Source organism: Uranotaenia lowii, chromosome 2 (genome assembly GCF_029784155.1).
Source record: "Uranotaenia lowii strain MFRU-FL chromosome 2, ASM2978415v1, whole genome shotgun sequence".
Classification (NCBI taxonomy): domain Eukaryota; kingdom Metazoa; phylum Arthropoda; class Insecta; order Diptera; family Culicidae; genus Uranotaenia; species Uranotaenia lowii.
The window spans coordinates 54,127,772-54,153,469 of NC_073692.1; the positions used below are offsets into that span (position 1 = coordinate 54,127,772).

General features: G+C 43.1%; 2 protein-coding genes across 4 annotated transcripts in view; both read right to left on the bottom strand.

The window, feature by feature from the left end:
• The window catches only part of LOC129741397 (uncharacterized), a 9,758-nt gene extending 6,266 nt beyond the window's left edge, over positions 1-3,492 (bottom strand). The window contains exon 1 of the mRNA XM_055733121.1: positions 3,459-3,492. Coding sequence (XP_055589096.1) covers positions 3,459-3,492 — 34 coding nt within the window. The remainder of the gene's footprint in view (positions 1-3,458) is intronic.
• Positions 3,493-5,992: 2,500 nt separating this feature from the next.
• Positions 5,993-25,698, bottom strand: part of LOC129743935 (neural-cadherin) — an 833,438-nt gene continuing 813,732 nt past the window's right edge. For all 3 annotated transcript variants that reach the window (XM_055736178.1, XM_055736177.1, XM_055736179.1), the window contains exons 16-19: positions 22,831-22,968; positions 9,730-9,967; positions 6,275-9,665; positions 5,993-6,182 (exon numbers count right to left, since the gene is read on the bottom strand). In XM_055736178.1, coding sequence (XP_055592153.1) covers positions 6,008-6,182; positions 6,275-9,665; positions 9,730-9,967; positions 22,831-22,968 — 3,942 coding nt within the window. In that variant the 3' untranslated portion in view covers positions 5,993-6,007. The remainder of the gene's footprint in view (positions 6,183-6,274; positions 9,666-9,729; positions 9,968-22,830; positions 22,969-25,698) is intronic.

Genomic DNA, 25,698 nt, shown 5'->3' on the forward strand with positions numbered 1-25,698 from the left:
AAGTCGAAAGTCGAAAGTCGAAAGTCGAAAGTCGAAAGTCGAAAGTCGAAAGTCGAAAGTCGAAAGTCGAAAGTCGAAAGTCGAAAGTCGAAAGTCGAAAGTCGAAAGTCGAAAGTCGAAAGTCGAAAGTCGAAAGTCGAAAGTCGAAAGTCGAAAGTCGAAAGTCGAAAGTCGAAAGTCGAAAGTCGAAAGTCGAAAGTCGAAAGTCGAAAGTCGAAAGTCGAAAGTCGAAAGTCGAAAGTCGAAAGTCGAAAGTCGAAATTCGAAAGTCGAAAGTCGAAAGTCGAAAGTCGAAAGTCAAAAGTCAAAAGTCGAAAGTCGAAAGTAGAAAGTCAAAAGTCGAAAGTCGAGAGTCGAGAGTCGGAAGTCGAATGTCAAAAGTCGAAAGTCGAAAGTCGAAAGTCGAAAGTCGAAAGTCGAAAGTCGAAAGTCGAAAGTCAAAAGTCGAAAGTCGAAAGTCGAAAGTCGAAAGTCGAAAGTCGAAAGTCGAAAGTCGAAAGTCAAAAGTCAAAAGTCAAAAGTCGAAAGGTGAAAGCCGAAAGTCTTAGACTTTTGACATCTCGACGTTCGACGTTAGTCTTTCAAGTTTCGACTTTCAACACAAATAACACACGACGTATTACAGAACACGACACTCAACGTTTTTACTAACGGAAAAAGGAATTAAATTTACCGTTTTTGTCGACCGGTTTCGGGCTCGATGTTGCCCATCTACAGGACGATGTCTGACTGTCAACGTTCGACTTTCTACTTTTGAATTTCGTCTATAGACTTTTCACGTTCATTTTTAGATTTGAACCATCAACTTTCGAGTTTGAACTTTACACATTCGACTTTCAACTTTCGAATCTCGACTTTCGAATTTCGACTCTCGACTTTCAACTTTCAACTTTCGATGTTCAACTTTTGACTATCGGCTTTCGACTTTAAACTTTCATGTCTAAACTTTCGGCTGACGACTTTCGACTTTCTACACTCTACTTTCTACTTTGAACTTTTGATATTCGCCTTTCGCATTTCGACTTTCATCTTGCGAAATTCAACTTTCGATTTTTGATCTAAGACTACCGATTTATGACTTTAAAATTTCGACATTCGACTTTAGACTTTGGACTTTCAACTTTTAACTTTCAACTTTCGACACATAAAATTTCTAAATTTGGACCTTCGATTTCGGACTTTTGAATGTCAACTTTCGTCTTTTGACATTCGATTTTAGAACTTTCGATTATCATCTTCAAATTTTCGAGACTTTCGATTTTCTACTTTCAATTTTTGGCTTTCGACTTTCGATTTCCGTCTTTCCACTTTGGACTTTCGACTTTCGATTTTCGACTTTCGACCAACGACTGCCCATTTTCGACTGTCATATTTCAACACTCGACTTTCGAACCTTCGAAATTTCGATCTTCGTTTTTCGACATTCGACATTAGACTTGAATGGCACGTGTGCCAAAATCGGATGTTGCCAAAATCGAATGTTGCCAAAAACAAACGAGACTTTTCATTATATCGATTCTGGAATATTGAATATTGAATCTAGAATCTTGAATCTTGAATCTTGAATCTTGAATCTTGAATCTTAAATCTTGAATCTTGAATCATGAATCTTGAATCTTGTATCTCGAATCTTGAATCTTTAATCTTGAATCTTGAATCTTAAATCTTGAATCTTGAATCTTGAATCTTGAATCTTGAATCTTGAATCTTGAATCTTGAATCTCGAATCTTGAATCTTGAATCTTGAATCTTGAATATTGAATCTTGAATCTTGAATCTTGTATCTTGAATTTTGAATCTTGAATCTTGAATCTTGAATCTTGAATCTTGAATCTTGAATTTTGAATTTTGAAAACCAAAACTTGAGCAGAAAATCTTGAATTATCATTCCTGAGGTCCTAGACTCAGGATGAAAATTTCGAATGAAATGTTTTCTTGAAGCGCCTTCTCTCCTTGTTCCAATTTTTTCACTTGATAATTTCGATTACTTTTCATCGTTTCCAATGTTCGAAAATTTCACAAACACAAAACATCGTGGTAATAACGTGCTATCATATGACAAATTTCATTCACGGCTGAGCGAAATATCCTCTCCTGTCGCAAAGTTTACGAAAGCTTTCCCGGAGCAATGCCAGAAAAATGAAAAAAAGAAAGATAAAAAAGCTAGCATCAAAATATAATCCCCCTACTGGTGAAGCACGTGTTATTCAATAAGCCAGGATTAATCTTGATGAAAGACGAAGGAGCCCTTCGAAGAATGGAGATCAAAAACTCTCGAGAGTGATTGCACCCGGGGAGGGGATGCCGAGGATGCGTTGAAGAATTTTGAGAACACGGGGAAAAGAGACATTTGGGAAGCATTATGCGGAAGCTATCAGCAAATTTGGGAGCCCCCACTCTTCCATTTTTAGTCCTTCAAATATGGGTAAAATGATCCTCTATGGAGCCACAAGCAAGTAAAAGTTGGTGTATCCCATAATGAAAGTTCGGAAGACATATTTCGCAAAATGAACGTCTTTTAGGTTTTTTTTTCTTCAATGGTTAAAATAGAAGATGCTACGTACTAAAAATGTACGAAAATTGTGAGGAGTTTTATTGCAGCACCAGATAAACTATGGAGGAAACAAAAACTCTTGAAAGGTTTTTTTTAAAGAAAAACGTTAAAGTTTCCGGTGGGCTGAATTTGAGGGTAATGAAAAGTCATCGTGACACCAACGATAACGAAAAAAAAAAATTAAAAACAGAAGCAAACTACAATGACGATTTTGCCGACGAAGATGATTAAGGGTAACTGGTAGACTATCTGTTTGGCCCTTTGGAAAATCCACCAGCAGCAAGGCAGGGTGTACAATGTTCGTTACTTGTTTATTTTTTTCCCAGGGAACATCCTGAACCGGAAACTGGGCCAGTGTTTGTTGTTTTTCTTTCATTTTTGGCGGTGTGCGCGCCCGGAAGAAAATATACGCGCGTTTGTTGACGAGGAAATTGCAGGATAGATTCCAAAAGCAAACAAAGAATTTCCGTTCTTGTTGTTGTTGTTGTTGGCGAGATCAGCGTTAAGGGACAAAAATCTTACATCCGCGTTAGTTTGTTGCCCAACATACCAATACTCACACAAACACACACACAAACACTCAAATGAAAACTGATTTCCACGCGGATGAAAATGTAGAGATGGGAGTGAGTCAGAATGAGTTATGGTGTTTTTTTCTGTGAAGTCCGTAAGTTGTAGCGCAATAACATGAGTTGCCTAAAGTCGGAATCAAAGTCTCAAATCATCCACCTTTCGAGGTTTGCTTGAAAGATTCATAACATTACAAAGTTTATAAGCTCAAAGAGAAGTGATTTTTAAAGTAATCCTGTGCGTTAAGATAATCAAGTCCTTAGGGTGGAGAATAATTCCCCGAAAACTTAAGACGTGAACTACCTTGAGTTTTTTAGGACATGAGACATCATACTTGAGATCCGAGACTCTCTGGTGTAATGGCTCATGTCTCATGTCTAATGTATATATCTCATGTCTCATGTCTCATGTCTCATGTCTCATGTCTAATGTCTCATGTCTCATGTCTCATGTCTAATGTCTCATGTCTCATGTCTCATGTCTCATGTCTCATGTTTCATGTTTCATGTTTCATGTCTCATGTCTCATGTCTCATGTCTCATGTTTCATGATTTTAATTTTTTTTTATTTTCTCAATTTTCTTGATTTTTTTTTGATTTTCTATATTTTCTGAATTTTCTTACTTTTCTTTATTTTCATAATTTTCATAATTTTCCTAATTTTCTAATTTTTTTAAATTTTCTTAATTTTCTATATTTTGAAATTTTCTTAATTTTCTAATTTTTTAAATTTTTAAACTTTCCAAATTTTCTTAATTTTCTTTATTTCCTTAATTTTCTTTATGTTCTCAAATTTCTGAACTTTCTTCATATTCTTGATTTTCTTTATTTTTTTTTAATTTTCTTAGTTTTCTTAATTTTATTATTTTTCTTAAATTTCTTCAATTCATGATTTTCTTGATTTTCATGATTCTTCATTTACTTAATTGAATTTCTTGTTTTTCTTTATTTTCTTGCTATTCATAATTACCTTAATTTTATGATTTTTGAATTTCTAGATTTTCTTGTTCTTTTTGACTTTCTTGATTTCCTTGATTTTCTCGCTTTTCTTATTTCTTAGTTTTCTTAATTCTCTTGATTTTTTTTATTTTTTTTCGATTATCTTGTTTTTCTGGATTTTCTAGATACTCTAGATTTTCTTGATTTTCTTGATTTTCATGATTTCCTTGATTTTTTTTGATTTTCTTGATTTTCTTGATTTTCTTGATTTTCTTGATTTTCTTGATTTTCTTGATTTTCTTGATTTTCTTGATTTTCTTGATTTTCTTGATATTCTTGATTTTCTTGATTTTCTTGATTGTCTCGATTTTCTCTATTTTCTTGATTGCCTTGATTTTCTTGATTTTCTTGATTTTCTTGATTTTATTGATTTTCTTGATTTTATTGATTTTCTTAATTTTCTTGATTTTTTGATTTTCTTGATTTTCTTGATTTTCTTGATTTTCTTGATTTTCTTGATTTTCTTGATTTGCTTGATTTACTTGATTTTCTTGATTTTCTTGATTTGCTTGATTTTCTTAATTTTATTGAATTTTTTAATTTTTTAATTTTCTTGATTTTCTTGATTTTCTTGATTTTTTGATTTTCTTGATTTTCTTGATTTTCTTGATTCTTTTGATTTTTTTTGATTTTCTTGATTATCTTGTTTTTTTTCTTGATTTTCTTAATTTTCTTGATTTTCTTGATTGTCTCGATTTACTTGATTCACTTTATTTTCTTGATTTTCTTGATTTTCTTGATTTTCTTGATTTTCTTGATTTTCTTGATTTTCTTGATTTTGCTGATATTCCTGATTTTTTTGAATTTTTTTCGATTTTCTTGATTTTCTTGGTTTTCTAGATTTTTCTGATTTTTTGTTATTCTTGATTCTTGATTCTTGATTTGTTTATTATCAGTTTTTTCAAGGCATTTAACTCATAAAGTTTTTTTCGCCAAATATTCATGTTTGTAAGGGCATAAGGCTTATTTAGATTTAAAAGGAAACTTGTTAAAATGGCATTCAGGAGCTTTAAATTGATTCGGATTAGAACATTTCCAGGAACTTATTTATTAATCCCTATAGACAACTCCAAACGAACAAGCCTACGACCTACAAGCTCGTGTGATTTGAACTAAACGAAACCAACTTGTGTAGGTTGGGATTAAAACCCAGTGACAAACATGTGTGTGTTCCATAAATCAAACAATTTATGAGTGGCAATATTTTTATTAGCCAGTTGCCAGTGAATTATTGCCATCAGGCAATCCTCGAAGGGCAAAGTTGAATTTGAGAAGACAGAAAAGACACGAAAGGCCGAAAAAAGTGACGAATCCAGATCCTCTGTCAGTATCAGTCACTTCCGGCTTTTCCGAAAATAGGAGAAAATAAATTCCATCAAACATCAACTGCACACATCTTTGGGCCTCCGTACACACAGCTGAGTGCTTTCCGAGCGAGGATGGATAAAATATGACGAGATTTGTGACTTTGATTCCGATGTTTTTGCTCCTGTTTTGTCGGTTTTTTCGGTCACATGTCAGACGTATAGAACAACTTAGGTTCTCACACGATTTACGGATGTCCCTCTGGATGTCGTTCGTTGTCGTTATCCTATAGTCGGTAGATTTTGAGAAAAAAATCCTGCGGCCGAAAGTCTTGCCTAGCTCAGCCCCGACCACAGTCAATGTTTGGTGAACCGGTGAGATGGATCATAGTTTATGTATGCATGTATGAATAATAAACCAAATCCAACATGACGCGAATCCTGAATGGATGCCCACATTCACGTGAAAGTTGGGTTTCGTTCGCGGATGATGAGTTTTGCGATGATGCGATGATTTATGAGGTATGAACGATTCTTTTTGAAGCGAAAAGTTTGGTTTTTTGTGGGTTGATTCTGTCTACTTACGTGCACTCGTACTCGTTCCAGAGGTCCACACATTCGAACGGATCCGGACAGATGACGTTAGCGCAGGGCTTGTTGGACGGACAGTTTCGCTCCAGGTTCCGGGCCATCGTCGCTTGGCCCCACTGGGTGCCATTCATGGCCGGTGGCAGAGGTAAATGTTTGCCTTCGAGTCTGTGCGGTTGGAGTAGTCAAATATTGGAATAAAGAAGGAAAAATAACATTCCGGTTAAATTGTGTAATCTTTATGTCTCAATTATGCTTACCGTATATCATCCAAACAGCTTTTCTGATAATCGGAGTAAACTTCGAAGGTTCGTACTCCGGTGTATTCGGCCTTTCCTCCTGCGTAGACACCTTCCTGTTTGTCCACCAGCAGCCACTGATGGCCGTCGAATGTGAACGTTTCATTGTAGCGTCGGCCTTCACCTCCGTCTAGCTCCAAAGTTGCTGCCGAGCCATGTCGATTCACTCGAACCACGTGCCACTGGCCATCATCAACGGCAATCGCGTTTAGCCAGATGTCGCGTTCTTCCGTTCGCAGCGAGTTCAGATTGTATCGGAATCGAAGGCGAGCATCCTTGATCTCCAAGATACCGTACTCTCGGTTGTGCTGATCACTTACTCGGAACAACTCTCCGTGCTGCTCACGAGTTCGGAATCGAAGCTGAATTTGAGTGCTAAACCGATCCGGTTCGAAACTGAGAGCATATTTGACGTAGCTCTGTTGTTTGAACGTAGTTGGAATAGTTGGGATATTACAAGCTGGCCCAGTCCATCCCGGTCTGCACTGACAGCGAGCTTCCGTGAAACTACCAACGCAATTGCCGTGTTCCCAGCAGCGTGAAGTTTGTTCACTTTGACTGCAAACTTCTTCCGTCTGCGGACATCCGGCAACACTGTTCCTCGAGAGACCTGGATGAGCCAGGTCGTACAATTTGCTGTTGTGCACCAAATTTTTGATACAACCATCGAAGCCCTTACCCATAGGCATGTAGTTCCATCGGTAATGAGTCGGATCAAACTGCTCCCGATAGAATCCACCAATCTGCAGAGGTGCATTGACGTTCAGATATTCATTGAACGGCGGAATGGTTCCCCGAGCCTGGCAAGAAGAATCGTCGAACTCCGGTGGCGATCCGTCTTCCATCTCCGAAACCTCAGCCGACTTGCAGTGATCCACAACCATCCGAACATTCTCGGTATCCCAGAAGATGTCCAACCTGTGCCACTCGCCATCATCCAAACTCTTTTTGGTTTTGACTCGAAGCTCCAACGTACCGGAACCGAAGTCAATCAGCAGTCTTGGGTAGCCTCTCTCCAGCTCGACGGAAATAAAATCGGAAACGAGCAGCTCGTCTCGCTCCGGAGGAACAATAGGTCCGTTGTACAAAAGTAGACCGTCGGATTTACGAGTAATAAATTCGAAGCTCAAATGAGAATCATCACACATATCCAGTGGAGGATACCACGCCCAGCCATTTCCGCGGAAACTTCTCGTCGTCTGCTGACACCTTGGCCCAGTATACCCGGTCGGACAGGAACAAGTCAATCCGTACCTCGTTTCCATACAGCGACCACCATTATAACATGGTGACGATCGACACGATTCCGCCTTACTGAAGTTACGCGCTCCACAAGTACACTCCGCTATCACATCCACTCGAACTCCCACTAGAGAAGTCTTGTTAGCATTCACCATATAAGGTAGACTACTTATGTCCAACGTATTCGTACACGATCCTTCACACATTTGATTCTCGTACAAACACTCATCAATTCCTACCATCGTAATATTTATTCCAACATCCTTCTCGATCTCCTCTCGATGCATCAGCACAATTCCATTTAACCGCACCGGTTTATAGTACGGCGATCCATGTGCAGAGAACCTGACATCCGTTAGAGGAGGGTGCTTTCTCCTCAACTGAACGCTAAACACATCTACATTCTCCCGATCGGTGTTCAACAAATCCGCTAACTTATCCTTAAACCGGTCCAGCTTACTCCTGGCCAAGCTCTGGGTCCTATAGTTCCACACTCGAATGAAGTCCTCGTCCGATATCCCTGCTATCCGTATCGATCCACTATTAGTAACCGCATCATGAGGAATCTCCCTAACCGTAACAGTTACATTGGCCTGCACATCCGACTGCGTGTGTTTCCTATCGTAAACCTTAAACCTCAAGTGATACCGTCCATCTTTGGTTCCAGTTCGCATCGTTATCATACCCGTATCTTCGTTCAGCTGAAACCGAGGGTGCTCATGATTGGTCTCCCAGTGGAACTTCTTATCGGGCAGATCCCAATCGTCCAGATCGTAGACATACACCCGACCGATCTGCGTATCCGGAGCCTGGCCCAAATAGTTGTACACAAATATCTCCTTTGAACCGGGCTGCATTTTATTGTCATTCGCGTCACCAATCACAACCGTCAGGGTACTAGTACCGGTCATCGCCGGATTACCATGATCCTTGATAACAATCGGAATCAGGTACTCCTTCTGCTGTTCCCGATCAAACGAACGCAGCGAAGACACAATTGCCATACCGTCTCCGTTGGCACCCTTCTGATCCTGCTCAACCTTAAACGAAGCTCGAATAATGTCATCCGCACCAGGGTCCAGCCGGAACTGGAACGGAGGACCATTGCTCTTGGAACGATCGTCGTCATCTGTAGCCAAAATTTCCACAACCTTCCTCGGTGGAACATGTTCCGGCAGCACCGGTCGGTAATCTTTCAAGAACTTCGGTGGATTATCGTTGATATCCTGCACGATAACTGTCAACGTTGCAGTCGCAGTCTTTGGAGGGATTCCATCATCAATCGCCAAAATCTTGACCTGATGTCTCGGGGTAACTTCTCGATCCAACTGCCGCTGAATCGTTACCGTACCTTCTTGGTTGATGGAGAACTGCCGCTGCCGATCCGACGTCCGATCGATGGCATACGATACTTTACTCTTTCCACCCTGATCCGGATCTGTCGCCTTAAACGTTTCCAGCGTTTTACCAACATCGGCATTCTCATATACCGACACCTCTATGTTAGGCCTCTCAAATTGAGGTTTATTGTCGTTGATATCTCTCAGTTTAACCACAACCCACGAGTAAGCTACGTGATACTTGTCATTGTCATTGTCCTCCCCTTTATCGTTGACCTGAATCCTAAACCGGAACCCATTACTCTGCAGCTGATCCTCATAATCCAGCGGCTGAACAATCTTCAAACTTCCGGTGCCATCGTTATTCCTAACCATGGTGAACTTATCCGCTCCATAACCACTGTTATCGATCACCTTGTACTGGAACTTATTCGTCTCGTCCTCATCGTGAACCGTCACCGTCAAAATCGGCATCTCCGGCAAATTGGTTCCATCCGTTTCGTCGACCTCGGTAAACCACTCATCCTTCGTGAACTGCGGCGGCATATCGTTTATATCCTTGACGCGTATAGAGGCCGTCCCCGTCCCTTTGAGCCCCCCGCCATCCATCGCCACGACCTGTATCGAGTAGTCCGGTGTTCGTTCCCGATCCAGACAGCACACGGCTGTCTTGATCACGCCGGTGTCCGCCTCGATTTCGAAGATCGGCGACCCGGTCTCCTCCTCGATGACGTTCTTCTCGATCGAGTAGATCAGTTTCGCGTTCGTACCTGTTTCGTTATGTTTCATTAAAAATCATATCCAAGTGAAAATTAAAGATGAAAAAACCCCTACCTTCATTGGGATCGTCATAGTCCACGGCCGTCATGGTCATTACCACCATGCCGGCGGTGCCGTTTTCGGTAACGTTGCCGAAGTAGACACCCTGCGGGAAGATCGGTGCATTGTCGTTGATGTCCTTCAGGTTGACCTGGACGTCGGCATAGCCCACCAGACCCTCGCCACCTTCGTCCTGGGCGAACACGGTGAAGCGCCACTGCGGCCGTCCGTTCGGTTGATCCCGATCGAGAGGCTAGCGGAGAAAGTAGTTAAGAAGTAATATTAAGATTTTTTTTTGAAAAAAAAGAACGAACAGCTAGTGTAGCTTTTGCAGTAAACTTTTATGTCGTTGCAGAAGAATGAAATCCGAGATTTAGATTCACCAGTCAAAAAAAAAATTAATAATAATGTTTGTGTGTACTTTACACTCCCCATTCAAATTATTCTTGGATTGATTTGAACCTAGGATTTATGTAGCTTTGACTTTGCTTTACACAATCTCAACATTGCACTCCCTGTAGCAAACCCTAATAAATCAACTGTAATGAATTTATTACATCAATGATACCTGCACCAAAAGTAACGAATAGGCGCAAAAGCGCATAGTTATGCAATAACGAACGAAGCATATGGAAGTCATTAACCACCGAGTGCATCGTTCTATTGACTCTCTTTACCTCTACTTGGGAGGCGCGAGGGTCGATAGCACGCAGCGCGGAAGGATCAAACATCATTCCAAGCTTCGCACAGTAAATACCCCATAACCGTTAATACAAGGATTAGCTATTTTGGCTATTTTGTCACTCCAGTCGTCTCATGTTGATACTAGAATTGTATAAAAACCCAGAACCTTTCAATGAATAAATGATTTTTATCCTAGAGCTCGATGGTTTGACACCATTGACCTCTCTAGACCTAAAGGAATCTTTTCTTCTGTGCCCCAACTGAATTTCTTCAGTTTGGCCAGCACGAGCATTTGAGGAATCCCTAACGAAGAAAACGGTAAACTCCCGAAAGTTCTGCAGAGCAAGGGAGTGAAACTAAATACCCTTAATTGAGAAAAAAAACCTTCCACCTGTCGATAAGATATCATATTAGATATAAGGAGGTAGAAAATCTGTATCTCAAATCCATACAAAAACAGCACTCAACAAATAGCTACCGTCGATTGATCTCTGTTCTCATAATAGAAGATCGTTTAGGTTCTGTGCAGTTTGGATTTGGGCCTGGAAGCTAATGACGACAACGTGGCATTTTACCACTCAAGAAATTTCCTGACTGCAAACAAGATCCTGAAGTGCTAATGCTCCGACGTGTACAATAAACTACGCTATACCCATATACAGTTGCGTTCAAAAAAGAATGAAATCGCTTGAAGCTGCGCACCCACTTCCAACTTTGACAAGCTGCCATTTCTCTCTCGGTTGATAGTTTTTCATGAAAATTTCACACAATTTAGTTCAACTATCCATCTAAAACTCCACAAAATTTGAAGTCTTTACATTGACGGGAAACAAAGATACAGCTATTCCCGTAAAAAAGGGAAATTTGGAGTTGCTTCACTAAATTTGCTGTATCTTTGACAATTTTCATTGAAAAATCTTGAAATTTGGTCAAAAGATGTGAAAATGTTTGATCTTATACCAGGCCAAGTTTCGTCAAAATCGATGAACGTGATCAAAAATGGTGCCGGGTTGAAAATGAGGTTCATTATCGCCCAGCAGACGATTTCATTCTTTTTCGGACGGATGTTTATATGGAAATCATCGTAATCCATGTATTCTTGGTATTTTCTTTCCCAAAACCAAAATTTATCACAAAAAATGTTATAAATTGCTAAAAGCTTCATTCGTTCTTTGTTTCGAAAGAGAAAATGTTTCAACAGAGTTCAAAATATGAAGAACAGAGCTTCAGAAATGGCCTGGTAATTATACCGATAAACAAATTTGATCTACAATTTAAGCGAATGTTCTATTCGCTCTTGTGTTTCAATACCAGTTCTGTTGGAACAATTTCTGTTTCTAAACAAAGGAAGAATAAAGTTCCTATCAATTTACAACATTCTTTGTGATAAATTTTGGTTTTGTGAAAGAAAATACCAAGAATACATGGATTACGATGATTTCCATATAAACATCCGTCCAAAAAAGAATGAAATCGTCTGCTGGGCGAGAATAAACCTCATTTTCAACTCGGCACCATTTTTGATCACGTTCATCGATTTTGACGAAACTTGGCCTGGTATAAGATCAAACATTTTCACATCTTTTGACCAAATTTCAAGGTTTTTCAATGAAAATGGTTAAAGATACAGCAAATTTAGCGAAGCAACTTCAAATTTCCCTTTTTTACGGGAATAGCTGTATCTTTGTTTCCCGTCAATGTAAAAACTTCAAATTTTGTGCAATGTTAGTTGGATAGTTGAACTAAATTGTGTGAAATTTTCATGAAAAAATATCAACCGAGAGAGAAATGGCAGCTTGTCAAAGTTGGAAGTGGGTGCGCAGCTTCAAGCGATTTCATTCTTTTTTGAACGCAACTGTACGTGAGACTATACTTGATCTAATACCCTCAACGGCAATATTCGTTTTCTAGATACCTTCAGCAAATTACCCTGGCTCTTTTTTCATTTCAAGACTTAGACCTCTCCTCTTCTCCTTCGTTTTATTTTTTCATAAAGACATACACCGCTCGACCACCAAAAAGGTTTTGGACCGCATTCAAAAGTTTTGGAGAAGTCCAAGCAGAAAGTGCCAGGGCACCCCTCTTCTAACGACTGCCATAACTCAAAACTCGAGGGCTGGATTCGGCTTGTGTTGGCTCGAGGCGTTCTCTCCTTTGCCCGTTCGTGTCCCAAATCGAGAACAGCTTATCCTAGACTCGCGACTGTCACAGAACACGTCAAGAATCCCAAAGAACCATTTGGATGATTCCCGGTGAAGACTAACCTATCCACAAGGTGAAGCCTTGTGCGACGTGAATACTCTTCCTCCAACGAGATCGAAATTCGATCGAAGTGATTGTCTTATTTCGCGACGGTGGTGGAGGTATCTTAACCACACACACGCGACGTTTCTAAAAGATCCCCAAACACAGAAATTTTTTTTCTTTAGTTACCCAGGTGGCAAATCCTCCTCTACGGATTACATTCCAAGGTACGAGACCACTTTGAGCAATCCTTCTCCTCATTTCGACTCGAAGCCCGAACTCTCCACTAACGAACCGAGAACCGACATCACCTCGTAATAAGCGATATTCTCGCAAAATCCTGGCTAATCTCTACTCTAACGACTCTAGATCCGACTCGCAGTGACTCGAGGTTAACGTACACATTATCTCTTCTTCAACGACTCTAGATCTGATTTCTCCTCGTAGCCACTCAAGGTTAACACGCAACCCCCTCCTCTTGTTTACTCAATGCCTGATCTCTTCTTTTGCGAACCTGCTAATGGAGATTGCGTTGCTAGTCATTCGAAGAAGGGCGCGAAGATCTTGTTGTAGTTTTAAATAAATGTTGCTGTGGTTTTGTGAGGGTTAAGGGGTTCTCCTTGGTGAAGCAGTTCACCAAGCCACGCTAACCAGGCGAACGACCGGGCGAAAGATGGTAGTTCAACGACCCGCCACCAGCGCAGCGAAGAGATGTGAGCCGTAGTCTTGGGGAGGTGGGGTCAGGTACTCCGCAACCACGACGCTCTACTTACCGCCAAAGGACCAGCAGTGTCCGGTTCAGCACCCAAGGTGAGACCGGGTACAACAACACGACCCGCGAGAGCAAACCAGCTTTAAAGCCTCCTTCACCAAACCCGAGATCGATGTCAAGGAAGGAACCAGTGGTGGGTGAACAAAACTGCAAATGATTGAACGGTACCGAACTTTATCCGAGGAGTTTTCTTAAGCTCTTATGAATTTCCATGCAACATGTTTTTGTGTAAGCTTGCCGACTCTAGGGATTATTAAGGGTTCATCGTAAATCTACCGATTGGCTAACAGCTAGTCTTACAGATTCGAGGCTGGACCAATCGCAGAAGGTAAGCACTGTTTGGAGGTTGGCGGTTTAAGCATTTGCAGCCTATTAGCTGCCATTTCTGGAAGTTTATACGCCTAAGTACATAGTGTGGATGGATCTTTCAAGGGAACATACGATGTATGTAAATAAAATAAACGTTGCATTTAGGATATTTTTTTTAAAGATGGAAATTTGACTTCGAACCATAACAGCCGGGTGTTTGCTGCCGTGAGTGGGTTCGTCCCACTGAAACCACCTTAACCTGCGTTTCCAGATGTGCCCCTTGGTTTCACCCTATGATACTACATCAAGGGATAGGCTGGGCTCATGCACTGGTGAGGTGAGATGTACCTCTTTCCTGTTACCTCTTCCTCATTTTAAATCTTTCTCCTTTACCCTCCTTCTCCTTTTTTCGCCATCTCCTTTTCCTCTTTATTCATTTTCTTTTTCGCCAACTGCAGACTGGTACAGAAGACTCTGAGACGTGTAATGCTTTCAAAGTAACTCGCGCCCATTACAGCATCCACTCCCGTAGGATTTCCAACCTCCAAGGCATGGCCGATTGAGAAACTACTAAGCTAGAATCCCGTCATGACCACACCGGAGTGTTTCTCCGCTTTCTTTTCCTGTAGGAAAGATCGTAGCTGAGTACGTGAGACTTTTTAAGCCCCATCACACGTATGAGTCCAGATTAGAGTTTATGGGGGTTTCCGAAGAGGGATTCGGTTTCACGGGGTTAATTCAGACGTGTTCAATATAATAGTCACTTTATTACTAACTAACTGTATACAACTGATGGGTTATTTATAGCTATGGATTGTGTGTGTGTGAGTGTGCGAACGCGAGAACGCTATTGGTTGTTTGCCGGTGCTATCGTTTTTTGTTGCTATTGTTGGTTTGCCGGCTTTTGTCTGATGGCGTCAATTGCGTGGCTGTTGTTATTTGCGTGGCTGTTGTTATTGTTATTCCTACTGCATGCGTGTGTTAGGTTCGAGAAGGTTCTCGAGTGGACTGACTGATGGAATGTTCGGGAACTAGTTTGTAGTGTTAGTGTTGAGTAGCTGATGATGATGAATGACGGTGAAAGATGATGGAATGGTAATGATGGTGATGAAATGATGATGTGAGCCACAAGTTATACTGCGCCCTAAGATCGCGTTGCTTTTGAATTGTGGTGTCACACGAGGCCCAAGAGCTTACTTCAGCTTGTCAAGTTTGGTTGACTATCTCTCTCTATGCGTTCATCATCTTTCCTGATCTTAGATCGCGCATGAGTTGCGAGATTTCGTCGACTATAGCACGCCACGACTGTTCGTCGCGACACGTTTTACTCCCATCATTTCAGCGTTCAATTTTTAAATTTTTAACGCCTTGAAACGAACCTGGGGCAGAAAAAGATAGCATGTTCTGATGATTCCTCCGTATATACGCATTCCGGGCCTTAAGGTGAGCTGATAAGCTAAAACCGATGAAGGTGTTGCTTAAAGCACCCATGACCCGAAAGAAACTGAATCAGGTAAATAGTAGTTGACCTCTCCATATTTCCGATTTGCCCAGTCCGAAAATCGCGGGATTAGCTTATGCGTCCATCTTGTATTTTTCGATACATCTCATTGGTCCTGCCACTTGGCTAGTGAAGTAGACAATGTGCAACTCGAGACCCCATACACCCAACCCTCGGGTAGTGGTCATATCACCTCTTGTCTGCAACTCCGATTCTCTACCTCCCCGTGGTACTAGCTGGGGTGCGAGCAACCTTAGCGGAGATCGGGTACCCAACCCCGGTGGATGCTTTGGTCGCATGCAGAATGAGTTAGGGGGCTTCGTACGCGTCTGTTCTCCATGTTAGGGGCGGCGTGCGGAGTGCAACAACGTCCTGGTGGTGTTCGGGACCCAAAACAGCAACATCACGACGGTCCTCCTGCGAGATAGTGGGGTTAGCTGCGGGCCTTGCGAGCCTGTGACTACTAAAAAACATAAGCAACGAATAACGAACAACAAATTTCGGATGGAAATCGGCAAAGACCCACGCGACGAAAAGGGACTAACGATTGGAAACTTGGAACATGGAACTGCCGATCTCTAAATTTTGTGGGCAGTACCCACGTGCTCTCCAACGAATTGAAGAGCCGCAAATTCGACATCGTAGCGCTGCAGGAGGTATGCTGGAAGGGCTCCACGGTACGAACGTATCCAGATGGTCGTGCCATCTACCAGAGCTGCGGCAACACACACGAGCTTGGAACAGCTTTTATAGTGATGGGAAAGATGCAAAAGCGCGTGATCGGGTGGTGGCCGATCAACTCACGAATGTGCCGGTTAAGAATCAAGGGCCGGTTCGTCAACATCAGCATCATCAACGTGCACAGCCCTCACCTCGGAAGTACCGGTGACGACAAAGACGAATTCTACGCGCAGCTGGAGCGTGAATACGACCGTTGCCCAAAACATGATATCAAGATCGTCATCGGGGATTTCAATGCTCAGGTCGGCCAGGAGGAGGAATTCAAACCGACAATTGGAAGGTTCAGTGCGCACCAGCTGACCAACGAAAACGGCCTCAGACTTATCGATTTCGCCGCCTCCAAACGAATGGCCGTACGTAGTACCTTTTTTCAGCACCGCCTCCCACACAAGTACACCTGGAGATCACCGTACCAAACTCAATCACAGATCGACCACGTTTTGATCGACAGCCGGCACTTCTCGGACATCATCGACGTCAGATCTTGTCGGGGCGCCAACATCGAGTCGGACCATTATCTGGTGATGGTGAAGATGCGCCCAAAACTCTCCGTAGTAAATAACACACGAAATCGGCGCCCGCCTCGGTTAAATATCGCGCGACTGAAGCAACCTGAGGTCGCGGCAGACTACGCGCAATCGGTCGAAGCAGCGCTGCCGGCAGAGGGCGAGCTTGACGAAGCCCCTCTCGAGGACTGTTGGGATACCATCAAAACAGCCATCAACAGTGCTGCGGAAAACGTCATCGGTTATGTGGAGCGATCTCGACGGAACGACTGGTTCGACAAGGAGTGTAGGAGGGTGATGGACGAAGAGAATGCCGCGCGGGCGGCAGTAGTGCAAAGAGGCACCCGTCGAAATGTGGAAAATCACCGACAGCGGAAGAGGCAGCGAGTCCGACTTTTCCAGGAGAAAAAGCGCCGCCTGGAGGAGGAGGAGCTCGAGGAGCTGGAGCAGCTGCATCGTTCCCAAGAAACACGAAAGTTCTATCAGAAACTCAACGCATCCCGCAAAGGCTTCGTGCCGCAAGCCGAAATGTGCCGGGATAAGGACGGGGGTATCCTGACGGACAATCGTGAGGTGATCAAAAGGTGGAAGCAGCACTTCGATGAACACCTGAACGGCGCACATGCAGGAGATCAAGACGGTGGGGGAAGGTACATCGCCGGCGTAGCCAACGACGAAGAGGAGCCACTCCCAACGATGAGTGAAGTTAAGGAAGCCATTCGCCAGCTGAATAGAAACAAGTCGGCTGGGAAGGATGGCATCGCAGCTGAACTCATCAAAATGGGCCCGGACAGGTTGGCCGAATGCCTACATCGGTTGATAACCCGGATCTGGGACATAGAACAGCTACCGGAGGAGTGGAAGGAGGGGGTTATATGCCCCATCTACAAGAAGGGCGACAAATTGGACTGTGAGAACTACCGAGCGATCACTGTCCTCAATGCCGCCTACAAAGTGTTGTCTCGAATCCTACTCCGCCGCCTAACGCCACAAGCAAACAGATTCGTGGGAAGTCATCAGGCCGGCTTTATGGAGGGACGGTCTACGACGGACCAGATATTCACATTACGGCAAATCCTCCAAAAATGCCGTGAACACCAAGTCCCTACGCACCATCTATTCATCGACTTCAAAGCCGCATACGACACGATCGACCGTAACGAGCTATGGAAAATCATGGACGAGAACGGCTTTTCCGGGAAGCTGATTAGACTGATCAAGGCGACGATGGATGGAACGCAGTGCTGTGTGCGGATTTCGGGTGAATTGTCGAGTTCATTCGAATCGCGCAGGGGGCTTCGACAAGGTGATGGTCTATCCTGCATGATGTTCAACGTGGCGCTAGAAGGTGTTATTCGACGAGCGGTGGGCGAAATGCGGGGCACGATTTTCAACAGATCCAGTCAACTTATCTGCTTTGCCGATGACATTGATATAGTCGGCAGATCATCTGCGGCGGTGGAGGAGATCTACCGCAAACTGAAACGCGAAGCAGGAAGAATTGGGTTGATGATTAATACGTCCAAGAAGAAGTACATGCTGGCCTGCGGATCCGAGACTGACCGAAACCGCTTGTCCAGTAATAACAAGGTCACGATCGATGGCGACGAGCTGGAGATAGTCGAAGACTTTGTCTATCTCGGCTCACTGGTGACCGCAGACAATGACACCAGCCGTGAGATCCGGAGGCGAATTATCAGCGGAAGTCGTGCCTACTATGGACTCCACAAGCAACTGCGGTCGAGAAGACTTAGCCCTCGCACGAAGTGTAACCTGTATATGACGCTTATTAGACCGGTTGTTCTCTACGGGCACGAGACATGGATATTGCTCGAGGAGGACCTGCGTACACTCGGAGTATTTGAGCGACGAGTGTTAAGAACCATCTTTGGCGGCGTACAGGAGAACGGAGTGTGGAGGCGAAGGATGAACCACGAGCTCGCGCGCCTCTACGGCGAACCCAGTATCCAGAAGGTGGTGAAAACTGGCCGGATACGCTGGGCGGGACATGTTGCGAGAATGCCGGACGACTGTCCTGCAAAACAGGTGTTTGCTACGAATCCGGTAGGAACAAGACGAGCGGGGGCACAACGAGCGAGGTGGTTAGACCACGTGGAGCGTGATCTGGCGAACGTGGGGTGCCCAAGAAATTGGAGAACGGTTGCTATGAACCGAGTGAATTTTAGGAATTATGTTCGTCAAGTTATGTCGTGAGACGGAATACTTTGTAAATAAAATGGTCCTGCCACTTGAGCATTGCCAGGAGTTATGTCCGAGATGACAAGAGCTGCATCTGCTAATATGGTCCTGTATGCACAGGAAACTTGCATGGCTATCAGCCGATGTGTGCTCCGTAATTTGGATCGGTTGTGATATACTTTCATGGCGAAGCTCCTTCGGAGCTCTTTGGACAATAGCAGTTTGACATAATCCAGGTCAATGATTTGATGACTTTCGATGCACTTTAACAGCAGTATTTGACATGCACATCAAAACTAAAGCGATTGTCAACCATTACTCCAAGGTATTTCAGCAGCTGTTTTTAAAATGTCATGTGTCTTTCAACAGAAATTCCCATGTGCGGCACAACTCTTTTGTTGGTCATGAGCAGAGCATCGGTCCTATAGTGAGCGCTATCTGAAGCTTAACTCCCTTCATCCAGATGCCAACCCTTTCTACGGACACCGTTGCAAGTATCTCCTCGTTTGTTTCGCCGGTGATCATGAGCACGATATCGTCAGCAAATCCGACTATCTGCACGGCTGTTGGTAGTTTCTGCGTTAACACCTCATTAAACATGGCTTTTCAAAGCACAGCTCCGAGTATGGAACTCTGTGGAGCACCCGCTGTTAGGGCAGTAGATCGACCCAGTTTCGCTTTCATACGTCAGGACTTTTAAAGGTGCTTCGTATTATTATGAAGAGGATAGCGCTTGGCAATAGCTCCCCAGTTGGCATTATTGAAGGCATTCTCAACGTCGATCGTTACAATGGTACAGTGACGAACACGTGTCCGCTTCTTTTTAAATGCTTGATTTGCCACCATTCGGCGGCCATCGTAGATCTCCCTTTCCCAAAACCGAACTGTCTGTCCGACAGTCCACTTTCGCTTTCTGCGTAGATAATGAGTCTGTTGAATATTATCCTCTTCAGTAGCTTTTCGAAGGTTTTCAGCAGACAAAAGGGTCTTTTTTTATTAGTTGATCACCCAGGTGGTAAATCTTTTTTACCTACGGATTGCGAGACACCTCGTCTCCCCAGTATGCTACTTTGAATCCTTGGGTGCAATTGGTCGACTACAGATACCATGTACATCCGAACCTGCAACGAAAGCTATATCCATGATGGGATACCATACTTGCGCAAAGCGCTCAACGGCAATACTCGTTTATACGTATCTACTACTCCAGCATACCCCGCCTCTTGTTACGATTCAAAACTAAGGACCTCTCTTCTGACGACTCGAGGTCTGGCCTTTACTCGTAACTCGAGGCTCGCTTGGTTTGCACGACTATGGTTGGGTTCGTAATCAAAGCAGCGCAGTCGTCACAAAACCAAAATACATTTTTGGACATTGCATCAATTTGCCTAGCCAAACTCTTCAACACACCAGAGCAAACTATGTGGAATCGCTTGCGCAAGCGCCTTTGCAAGCAATTTGCTCGATTCCGGTTATTGCTTCACTGCAAGCAAATATATCAAAACAAATATACCTCACTGTCAGCCTTCTCCATACATCTCAGGCATGTCAGCACCACCTACTGACGAAAGTTTCTACTAAAGCCACTGATCGTATCGCCATCACGATCTCTAGCAGCAACAGCGCCACCTAGAAGTCAGAAATCAGCCAGAAGTTCAGATCGTCGATGTTTATACATGGTAGTCAGTACTTTCTCCATAGGATGGCGTGCTTGCTATGTCGCCTTGTTTTTTGAAGAGTGAGGTATATTGGTTTTACTATATTTGCTGCAAGTCGAGCAGATGCTATCCATTGCGCCTTCAGGTATGCAATAAAATGCTCGGTTAGAAAGAGCTGGTGGTGCCAAGTTTTACTACCAGATGTCGCTTCAGTTAAAAAAACGAGCTGGGGTGTTTACACAAATGTCTTTGTAAATAAATGGCACTTATAACACCCGATACTTTGAGACGATTTATCACTTAACCTTTCTTCGTAGCAGATGTACTCGAATAGTAACGAGTTCAATTGAGGTTTTCTCGACGAAGAACTGACCGACCGTATTCAAAATAACATAAATAAATAAAAAAAGATAATTGAAGAGCACTTGAACTATCCGTTCTTTTGCATTACAGAGTTACCAGTATGATTTACGAAACTACTCGGATGATTCCCGGCGTCATCCAACACCGACTCGAGCGATTCACTCGCCGTTGAGGTGAAGTCACTCTACTCGAGAGTGCTCCGCGGCGTGAATAGTCTTCTCTCAAATACACATGGGTCTGTACGATGACGGATGTTCTGGGGGTTTCCCAGGTTTCGGTAAAAGCATCAACTTTGCCGTTTTCTACGAATTGGGAAAAGATCCCTCGTCGAGACACTTTTGTAGCACTACTCTGAATGTATCGGGAACGGTCTGTACCGCCAGTTTCAGCACTGCATTTGGGATTTCGTCTGGACCAGGGGCCTTATTCATTACAAGTTTCTTAGCGATAGCCACAAGTTTCTCGTTCGTTACTGGTTTAATATCGTGAGCTATCGCGTCGTACAGGATCGGGCCCCTGCTTCGAGCCATGCTGCGGGAAAAGATGTGCAACTATTTTTCCGGACACTTTTTGGTTGGCGACCGTGGGCCACCGTATCTCGCCAGTGCAACTCTATAGGCTTGGCCCCATGGGTTATCATCTACGCTCTGTAACAGTTCTCTTTAGCCACACTGGCTGTTCGATAAACGGCACCTCTCGTTTCTTTTTCGGCTTCGTTTCTGCAGTAAGCTGGTCTTCGCCACCACTTCGGAGTATTCCTTCTGTGCATGTTTATAGCTTCGGTGCCGACTTCTTTATCGAAAACTTTGGTCTTCCATCTCCGCTCATGGACTAGCAGTTGCCTTACAGGCACCGGCATTCGTTCGCCTACGCTATAGCGTACCGCCTGGTAATCGCTGTGCGTATAATCGTCACACATTCTCAAAGTTTTGTCAGTTTTTAATGATGGGCTCGCAAGGTGATATCAATTACTGAAGTTTTGGACCTTAAGAATATATGTAGTTAAAGTAGCGAATAATTTGTTTAAATGTAGTCATTTTTCGATCCAAATAAATGTCGTTTTGCTGTAAATAAATTGTGCTTATGTAAACATCGGAGTTATTAATTGCCGCCGCAGAGGAAATTGCTTCAAGATCGCCCAGTATTCACTCTCTACGGAATCACCCCAACCCATCAGGAACCGAAGGTCAGGTCAATACAGTCCGCTAGGAACTCCAAGCAAGGGCTTGGACGGTACCCCATCAGCTCTCTTACTCAAGTTATCCGCTCAGTTTAGCCACACGTTGCAAATTTAGAAGTTGTTTCCATTTAATTTCTCGCTCCGAGAATTTCTTTGGACCTGGCTAGTGAAACTACCAAAATGAGCGTGGCAACGAACGTGTTAAAAAATCCGTGATAGCGATCAATAGTCAAAATTATCAAAAATAGTGAGGAACAGATTCAAACATCGGTTAAAGTTATATTCCTCCAGGAACGGAATAGATATTTTGGGGAAAGGGGGATTTTTGAAGGCTTCCAGTAGATAAACCTGATTGTCCGTTTTCATCGATTTTCACCTTGAAATTCTAAATTTATTAGGAGATCGATAGCATGTTAATTTTGCATTTCACTCTGACTCACTTCCAGTGCTGATGAATGACTTTAAACTGTCCTCAATATCGTTATCGTTAATTTTCCTAGTTGGCTTGAAAAATTGTTAACTTGGTGTCTAAAAACGATAAATGAATTAAACAGACATTCTTAACTGTTTTACAAGTTTTGGTTTTCAAGCTTAAATAGAATCAATTGAAACGTTTTCAATATACATTTCGAGTGGGAAAACTATACTTCCACGATAAACTTCATCTTAAATTCGGAATCCCAAAATCGTTTCCCCTCTTTGGACGGATAAAAAAAACGTAATAAATCCCCCCCGATCAGAAGGGGGTTCATGCCAGTCATCGGCACCTGACTTCAAAAGCGGATACGTTGCGAACCCCAGATTTATCGCGAAATCCGTCAGACATGTGTTCCCACAACCACCCCTGACGAAAACGACGACGATGAGAACCCATCATATTGAGGTTACCGGTTCTCGGAAATTCATTCAACTGCTACATACAACATAAAGCGGTTAACTCAGAACCCTTTTCTGCTTACCTTTAGCACGAAGATTTCGCCGGTGGTCCGATTGATGTCAAACTTGCTGTTGGCCGGGTTGTCCGGATCGATTCCCTGCCCGGTGAGGAAGTACACGATGTTCTGGGGCCGATCCTTGTCCCCGTCCGTTGCCGTCACCTGTTCGGGGTCCAAGTCCAGGGTATGCATGGTGTGTAGGTGTACGATGTACATTTTTTTTGTTGTGGGGCCACGTTTGCCGGGGTCGGTTTCGGTTTTGGGTTGTCGGAAAGAAAAAGAGGAAATTTAATTAATATATCGTACGGGAGTTTACATTGGACCCGTAGCACAGTGACTTTTGTGAACGAGTGCCTGTGTTTTCTGGGTCCGAGTGTTAGGTAGCAGCACACGGCAGGAAATGATTCAATTTTGGAAACAGGAACCCAACACGTGACAGGGTACGAGGAAAGGATTATTTTAGCCGTTCGTACATCTCCCCCCGGAAGCCACAGCAGGTATAAATTTAGAAGCTCTGTCGCCCTCCAGAGACAGTCACTCATAATTGAATCGTTCTCCAGTAAAACACAAACGATGTTGGTTATCAAAATGAATTATGGCTTTCGCAGGGGGAAATGAGCGTTACATGGGAATTGAACTTCTACTTACTAAAGGTTTAATAGGTGAGTTTAAGCTATTCATGCGCTACTTACAAATCTACTTCTGGCTCGAAGGATTAATTCATGCAAAAAATATATGCAGCATATTAAACAAGCAAAACATAATAAGTCTTAATAATTAGCTGCCGTCCGACGTCAATTCAGCACCTGACGAAATTCTTCGAAAAACCCATCAACTCCCACCCAAATCAAAAGGTTAATATTGACAGGAGCCGCCAAATTCGCCTAATGTTTACGAAGACAGAGCGGCGCGTCGAGAAGATTGATCCGAGAATCCGCCGACAGCATTAACACCAAAACACGCTAATAGCCATCGTCTCCTAATAAAGCCACAGGGTAGCTTCTAGAGACAGCTTACGAAAACACGACGAGATGGGAAACCGGAGATGGGACAACGCAGAACCGAACCAATCTGATGATGATGATGAGAAGATGGCATAACCGTTAAGCTGCCGTTCGTTGCGATGCCAACGATGCCGATAACGTCAGGATTAATTGAGATGCATAGCTCCAGGAACAACAAGAAAGCTGTTTACACACTCAAAAAAAATTAGTTCTCTGAGTTCTGAATCTGAGTTTTGACTCTGAGTGTGACTCTTAGTTCAGAGTTTGAGTTTGAAATTGAGTTTTGTCTATGATTTCTGATTTTTGAGTTTTGACTCTAAGTTCTGACTCGGAGTTCTGAATCTGAGTTTTAACTCTAAGTGTGCTTCTGAGATCATAGTCTGAGTTTGAATCTTAGTTCTTACCATGAATTCTGACTTTGAGTTTTGACGCTGAGTTTTTACTCTGAGTTCTGACTCTGAGTTCTGAATCTGAGTTTAGACACTGCGTGTGACTCTGAGTTCAGAGCCTGAGTTTGAATCTGAGTTCTGAATCTGAGTTCAGACTCTGAGTTCTGAATCTGAGTTTAGACTCTGAGTTCTGAATTTGAGTTCAGATTCTGAGTTCTGGATCTGAGTTCAGGATCTGAGTTCAGACTCTGAGTTCTGAATTTGAGTTCAGACTCTGAGTTCAGACTCTGAGATCAGACTCTGAGTTCAGACTCTGAGTTCAGACTTTGAGTTCAGACTCTGAGTTCAGACTCTGAGCTCAGACTCTGAGTTCCGACTCTGAGTTCAGACTCTGAGTTCAGACTCTGAGTTCCGACTTTGAGTTCAGGTTCTGAGATCTGACTCTGAGTTCAGACTCTGAATTCAGACTCTGAGTTCAAACTTTGAGTTCAGATTCTGAGTTCAGACTCTGAGTTCAGACTCTGAGTTCAGACTCTGAGTTCAGACACTGAGTTCAGACTCTGAGTTCAGACTTTGAGTTAAGACTCTAACTTCAGACTCTGAGTTCAGACTCTGAGTTCAGACTCTGAGTTCTTACTATGAGTTCTGACTTTGAGTTTTGACTCTAAGTACTGACTCTGAGATCTGAATCTGAGTTCTGGCTCTGAGTTCAGACTCTGAGTGCGGACTCTGAGTTCTGACTCTGAGTTCAGATTCTGAGTTCAGACTCTGAATTCAGACTGACTCTGAGTTCAGACTGACTCTGACTTCAGACTCTGAGTTCAGACTCCTAATTCAGACTCTGAGCTCTGAATCTGAGTTCTGATTACGACTTTTGACTATGAGTTCTGAATCTGAGTTCTGACTCTGAGTTTTGAATCTGAGTTCTGAATCTTAGTTTTGACTATGAGTTGTAATTCTGAGTTCAGACTCTGAGTTCTGACTTTAAGTTGTGACTCTGAGTTCAGACTGTGAGTTCTGAATCTGAGTTAATACTCTGAGTTCTGAATTTGAGTTCAGACTCTGAGTCCAGACTCTAAGTTCAGACTCTGAATTCAGACTCTGAGTTCAGACTTTGAGTTCAGATTCTGAGTTCAGACTCTGATTTCAGACTCAGAGTTCAGATTTTGAGTTAGGACTCTGACTTCAGACTCCGAGTACAAATTCTGAGTTCAGACTCTGATTTCAGACTTTGATTTCAGACTTTGAGTTGTGAATCTGAGTTTAGACTCTGTGTTCAGACTTTGAGTTGTGACTCTGAGTTCAGACTTTGAGTTCTGAATCTGAGTTTAGACTCTGAGTTCTGAATCTGAGTTCCGAATCTGAGTTCCGAATCTGAGTTCAGACTCTGAGTTCCGAATCTGAGTTCAGACTCTGTTGTCAGACTCTGAGTTCAGACTCTGGGTTAAGACTCTGAGTTCAGACTCTGAGTTCCGACTCTGAGTTCAGACTCTGAGATC